Source organism: Bison bison, unplaced genomic scaffold, assembly GCF_000754665.1.
Source record: "Bison bison bison isolate TAMUID 2011002044 unplaced genomic scaffold, Bison_UMD1.0 scf7180017864035, whole genome shotgun sequence".
Taxonomy (NCBI): Eukaryota; Metazoa; Chordata; class Mammalia; order Artiodactyla; family Bovidae; genus Bison; species Bison bison.
The window spans coordinates 4042142-4048816 of NW_011494607.1; the positions used below are offsets into that span (position 1 = coordinate 4042142).

Below are 6675 nucleotides of genomic sequence, written 5' to 3' on the forward strand. Positions count from 1 at the left end.
TAGAATGTCAACATTCACTCTTGCCATCTCTTGTTTGACCAATTCCAATTTACCTTGATTCATGGACCTGACATTCCAGGTTCCTATGCAATATTGCTCTTTACAGCATTGGATCTTGCTTCTATCACCAGTCACATCCACAGCTGGGTATTGTTTTTGCTTTTGCTCCATCCCTTCATTCTTTCTGGAGTTATTTTCCACTGATCTCCAGTAGCATATTGTGGACCTACTGACCTGGGGAGTTCCTCTTTCAGTATCCTATCATTTTGCCTTTTCATACTGTTCATGGGGTTCTAAAGGCAAGAATACTGAAGTGGTTTGCCATTCCCTTCTCCAGTGGACCACATTCTGTCAGACCTCTCCACCATGACCTGCCCATCTTGGGTGGCCCTATGGGTATGGCTTAGTTTCATTGAGTTAGACAAGGCTGTGGTCCTAGTGTGATTAGATTGACTAGTTTTCTGTGAGTATGGTTTCAGTGTGTTTGCCCTTAGTATGATAATTGTTTCCAACACAGAGGAGACTTTAAACCTAAATTACCATAGCCTGGTGTTATCTATATAAATCCATCCCATAATTGTGGGAGATTTTTCCTCCTTTGCTGAAACTTTTCTTGTTGCTCTGATTGAGCTTGAGTAATATAAAAAAGCTCAAATTTATGGCCAGAGTCAGAGCAGGCATAATTAATTGGCCCAGTGAGGGGATCCCATCTAGTAATATCACAGTAACCTGAATATGACTATAATTTTTTTTTAAGTAAATTTTCTCAGGGCCAACCGGTTTGAGTCTTGTAGTAGAGAAATTTAACAAGGTAACCCAGAACTAGACACAGGTAATTGGCCACAAACCCAACAATTGAATTGATTTCTAAAACTAGCATAGAATCAGGCCTATGATAGAAAAGCATTTGATTTATGTGCAGAGGTCTAAGAAGTCAAGGAAACATAAATGACCATACAAATCAGGTCCAGCATCTTGGGCAAGCTGTCTACCTCTGATGTCGTCATCTTCACCTACTAAGCTCTTCCTTAATTTCCTTTTGCAATATTGAAATTTTCAGTGTACAGGTCTTACACACCCTTTGTTATATTTATTCCCAAGTATCCTATTTCTTGATGCTGTTGTGAATGTATTTTTTTTCCTTTTCTTATTGTTTATTACCAGTGTGTAGAAATACAGAGATTTTTGTATAAGGTCAATTGAAAAAAAAAGGGCTGGTACAACAGGATAAACATATGAGAAAAAAACAAACCTTGACCCCTGTCTCAACATATACAATAAACCCCAAATTAAAACTCCTAGAACGGTTCAGTCCAATAGAACTTTCTGTGATGACAGAAATGTTCTTTGTATTCTAATTAGATAGCCACTGGCCTCATGTGGCTGTTGAACACTTAAAATGTGAGTACTATGACTGAGAAATCGAATTTTAAATTTTACTTAAATTTGAAGAGCCACCTGTGGCTGTTGGCTACTGTACTGAACAGGATGATTCTAGAAGAAAGCTTTGAAGAATATCTTTGTGATTTTAGAGTTAGCAATTAGTTCTTAAGATGTAAAAGCACTAACATAGATGATAAAAGTTAGTAATTTGAAATTAATGAAAATATAAAGCTGTTTATCAAAAGACATCTCTAAGAAAATGAAAATGCAGGTCACAGATCAAGAGAAAATACTATTGTATCCAGACAAACAAACACTATTGCACGACTCCATTTGTATGAATTTCAAGAACAGGCTAATCTGCAGTGATAAAAATCAAAACAGATCGAGACTTCTCTGGCGGTCCAGTGGTTAAGACTGTGCTCCCAATGTAGGGGGAATGATTTCAGTCCCTGGTTGGGGAGCTAAGATTCCTGCATGTCCTGCAGTGCCCCCTCCCCACCCCCAACCTCACCGAAAACAAAAAACAAAACAGATTGCTTCTAGGAGGTATTGCCTCCAGGAGGTGTAAATTGGCTGGAGGTTTAAGAACAGGCAAAGCTAATCAATGGAAATAGAAATCAGATCTGTGTTACCTAAAGGGGCTGGAAATTGAACGGAAGGAACCTTTCCAGAAGAAAGGAAATATTCTATATCTTGATTAGAGGGTTACTTGGGTGTATGTGTCAATAAAAATACATTGAATTTTATGTCTAAGATCTATTGATTTCAGTACATAGATTTTACTCAGTGATGGGATGAATAGAAACTGAACTGAAACAAGCCATGTCCATGACCACAGTTTTTCACATACAGGTTTTTTAGTTTTATCAGTCAAGGAAGGAAAGAGAAATAAAAGGATGGTCTGTTTAGGTGTCTCAGACAGTAAAGAATCTGCCAGCAATAAAGAGACCTGGGTTCAATCCTCGGTTGGGAAGATCTTCTGGAGAAGGGAATGGCAACCCACTCCAGTATTCTTGCCTGGAGAACTGCATGGACAGAGGAGCCTGGTGGGCTACAGTCCATGGGGTTGCAAAGAGTCAGACACAACTGAGTGACTAACACTTTCACTTTTCAGACTCTAAGAACAAAGATGGATTTTTCCCTTATTTTCAGGAAGGGAGAATCAGATTGTACTTTTATCACAAGGAGAGATCATGGGGAAAAAGATGAGTAGGGGTGAGGCAGGGAAGGCATCTTACTGTCCACTGCCTGGGCTCTCCCCTGGGGAAGGGGCAAGATGCTCTGCTCTTGTGCCTTTGTTTTTCAGCAAGGACTGGTGCAGAGGGAGGTGGTCAATGGCCCCAACTCGTAATCCTGAGAACATGTAGTCTGGATAATGGAAGAGCTGCTATGCACAGCTGGGTTGGCTTTCATACTCAGCTGGTGCTCTAGATAGGCAGGAAGCGAGTACTCAGAGCTTCTTAGCCTGGAATCGGGAGAAGGCATGATCCCAGCCATCCTAACCGTGCTTTTTTTTTTCTAACATGTTAATCCCCTCTTTTTCCTCAGTGACTTTTTAGTTTCTTAGGTCACAGATAGTTGGTGCCATTCATCCCTGTTCTCAAACATCTTTTAAACTTGGGTGAAGTGACAACCAGGGGAAGAAAATCACTTACTGAAAGATAAGACAACTTATATTTGCATTAAAGCACAATTCTGTCAGTCTCTCTCAAATGATTTTTCTCTGAATTCTGAATACAACCTATTAATGTTGTACTCTTGTGTCAGTCATTGATCTTTGTATCACCTTTGCTGAGTGGGCAATGAGATTGGTTAATCAGGCTTATCATTAAAAGGAGGAACTCGGATTTCTGAAAGGAATTCCTCATCTGATGTCAGTTGGGTCATCTGATGCCATCTGATGTCATGCAGGAGATAAACCTAATATAAAAGTGTCTCTGCTGCCTGGATTCCAAAGCTTCTAGAATTACTGAACTCTGAAATCCAGGTAATTCCTGATAATTTGGAGGTGAGTTTCTAAGAGCTGTAAATGGATCCCATATCGCCTACCCCATGGCAGCTTGGTCATAAATGCTATATCGTGAGTCATCAATGGGATGGGGATGACGAGGTTTAAAAACTGAAGTCACTGAGATTACACATGCCTTAAATGTAGACTCCAGAGCCTACTTGTTGTCAAGTTCTATTCTGGATTTGAAGGCATGTTCAGATATGATTCTTGACCTTATGAAGTGACTCTACCTGTGTGGGAGTCACTCTTATATCAATCTAGAAAGATGGTGATTAAAGTAGGTGGGGTAGGGACTTCCCTGGTGGTCTAGTGGCTAAGACTCCTTGCTCCCAATGCAGGGAGCCCAGGTTCAATCCTTGTTTAGGGAAGTAGATCCCACATGCCACAACTAAAGAACCCACAAGCCACAGCTATGACCTGGTGCAGATGAATTTCAGGTGGGCCATCAGGTTATTCAGTTTGTATCTGCTCTTTCTGTCATGTACTTATGGTGCTCATTGAGAGTTATTTTATTCATCCATTCACCAGTTTCTACCATTAAATTGCTAATTTGTTCCACACTAAATGAAACAGGGAATTAAGAAGCTGAGTTTTTTAACCACTCCTGTCACTGACTGTGTCAGTCAAGCAGGCAGTCTGACTGCTCCTTACCTTAGCTTCTGCCTCTGTGAAATAGGTATAACTTTTGGCCCAAGTGGCTGCATGGGTCAGTTTTGAGAATTGGGAGAGATCAACGGATATGGCAGTGCTTTGACAAACATGAAGCTCACCCCTGTGGGATCAAATTATTGTTCAGGCTGGTCTGATGTTGGCCAGCGGCTCTAAACCTGACCATAAGTAGTGATCCTTGGGGATTCTAAGAAAATACAGATTGCCTGTCCCTTCCACCAGAGATCCTGCAAGCAGGAATATTGAATTTTGAGAAGTCCTACAAGTAATTCTGCTGCAGATAGAATACCAAGGGTCCCACTGAGAAATACTGGTGTGTGATGCAGAATATAGAAGACCCCTTAGTGAAAAGCATCTTTTCAGGATGGTCCAAGGGCCCACACCTTGAGTCTTTTGCCTTGCATTTATTTGTACATCTTCAGAAGTGGTGTCTTTCAGTTTGATGTTTGTCTGCACTTTCTGTGCGGGGACTTGCACTTCATAGATGCTGGAAACCATCATCCCACAGGTAACTGTGCTGGAGGGTAAGGAGTCTTTTATTTTGCCTTTCTTCACAGCAATGCAGAGTCTTCGGAGAAGAGATTCAGAATGAATAGCTTTGTGTCAGACTTTGGAAAGCCCCTGGAGCCAGATAAAGTGTTTTCTCGACAGGGCAATGAGGAATCCAGGTCCTTCTTTCACTGCTACATCAATGAAGTGGACCACTTGGAGAAGGCCAAAGCTTGTCTCCAGACCACGGCCCTCGACAGTGAAGTTCATCTCCAGGAAGCCATCAGATGCAGTGGGCGGCCAGAGGAGGAGCTGAACAGGCTCATGAAATTCGACATCCCCAACTTCGTCAACACGGACCAGAACTCCTTTGGAGAAGATGATCTCCTGATTTCTGAAACACCTATTGTTCTAGAAAATAAGCCAGTGGTCCAAACCTCACACAAAGAGTTGGACTGAGAAGCACATTTTATCAGGCATTTTCCTGAAAATGTTGGGTTTGTCATTGAGTAGCCAGAAATCGCTATTCATCGAGATTGTGTGTGTGTTTGTGTATGAGAGACAGAGACAGAGAGAGGCAGAAAGACAGAGAAGAGAACCCCCTGAGAAGAAAGATGGTGAAGCTGAGTTTTCATGCTTTTAAATATATTTGGAGCTTTGGGGGGAACCAAATATTTACACTATCTCATCTTCCTTGTTGAAAAACTTGGTCACATATCCTGTGTCAGCGTGCGTGAACGGGGTTTGATGTGTCGTGTTTTCCATCTGGTCCTGCCACTGCCATGCTCTGCCTTTAGCAAGTTGCTTTGACTCTCTGAGCTGCCACGTTTTTATCTGTAAGGTGAGGAGTCTGGAGTAGGTGATCCAATAATGTGTGGACTTTTGACTTTATATTCACATGAGGCTGGAAATACCCAAAATTATATAAACTAGAGGCTGCCCCCTGGTTCTTGTTATAACATTCCCCCAGGTCTGTACCTCTTACCCAACCCTTAATTGAATCCAACTTATGTCAGGAGCTCGAGCATCTCCCAGGATGTCAGGAGACCTTGTCTCTCATGGTCACTGTGGCCAAATTTATAGTGCTTTCCTAAAACAGCTCAAACCTGGAGACAGCCCCCACACCCCATGCCCCAAGATGAGTACCTTATATGACAATCCCATCCCCCAAAGTGTATGGAAGGTTGTCAGCTGAGTAAAGGGAAGTGCCTTCTGTGTCCCTGTGTTAGTGTAACTGTGACTGGTCACACTGCTGTGTCGTTGGCTAGTGAACAAGAAGAGTGCTATTTGCCAGGCTGGCTGTTTGCTTGGCAGATGTGTGAGTGATGGTTGTGTAGCTAGTGTGTAGCTTTTGAGTTGGGATGGTGAATGGGTTATAAATACCCCATCAACAGACATTCCAGGTGGCTTGGTGCAACTCAAGAGTTAATTTCATGAAGGAATTAAATCTGCACACTGTTTTGGAAATGACTTTGTTTTGCCCAGTCACATTGCATGAATGGCCAGCTACTAATCTCTGGGTGGCATTTTCAATATGGACTTTCGTTTACCACCTGTCTTGCTTAAACTGAAAAATAAATACATTTATTGCACCATAATTTTCTCTGGTTCTTTGTTTTCACACGTCCAGTTTTTCATTTTATTTAAAAATAGTTCCACATTTATCAGTTCAGTTCAGTCGCTCAGTCGTGTCCGACTCTTTGCGACCCCATGAATCGCAGCACTCCAGGCCTCCCTGTTCATCACCATCTCCCGGAGTTCACTCAGACTCATGTCCATTGAGTCGGTGATGCCATCCAACCATCTCATCCTCTGTCGGCCCCTTTTCCTCCTGCCCCCAGTCCCTCCCAGGATCAGAGTCTTTTCCAAGTCAACTCTTCACATGAGGTGGCCAAAGTACTGGAGTTTCAGCTTTAGCATCATTCCTTCCAAAGAACACCCAGGGCTGATCTCCCTTAGAATGGACTGGTTAGATCTCCTTGCAGTTCAAGGGACTCTCAAGAGTCTTCTCCAACACCACAGTTAATGCCTCCTAATTTCTGTCATCTCCAAGTTCCTAGTGGTGTGAGTCATGTAACAAATTTCTTTTAGAATTTATTCCACCAAAAGAAATCCCTTTC

General features: G+C 42.2%; 1 protein-coding gene across 8 annotated transcripts in view; it reads left to right on the forward strand.

Moving 5' to 3' along the window:
• Positions 1-6153, forward strand: part of MRAP2 (melanocortin 2 receptor accessory protein 2) — a 105601-nt gene extending 99448 nt beyond the window's left edge. For all 8 annotated transcript variants that reach the window (XM_010834659.1, XM_010834658.1, XM_010834663.1 and 5 more), the window contains one exon: positions 4624-6153. In XM_010834659.1, coding sequence (XP_010832961.1) covers positions 4624-5014 — 391 coding nt within the window. In that variant the 3' untranslated portion in view covers positions 5015-6153. The remainder of the gene's footprint in view (positions 1-4623) is intronic.
• The last annotated feature ends 522 nt before the right edge of the window (positions 6154-6675 follow it).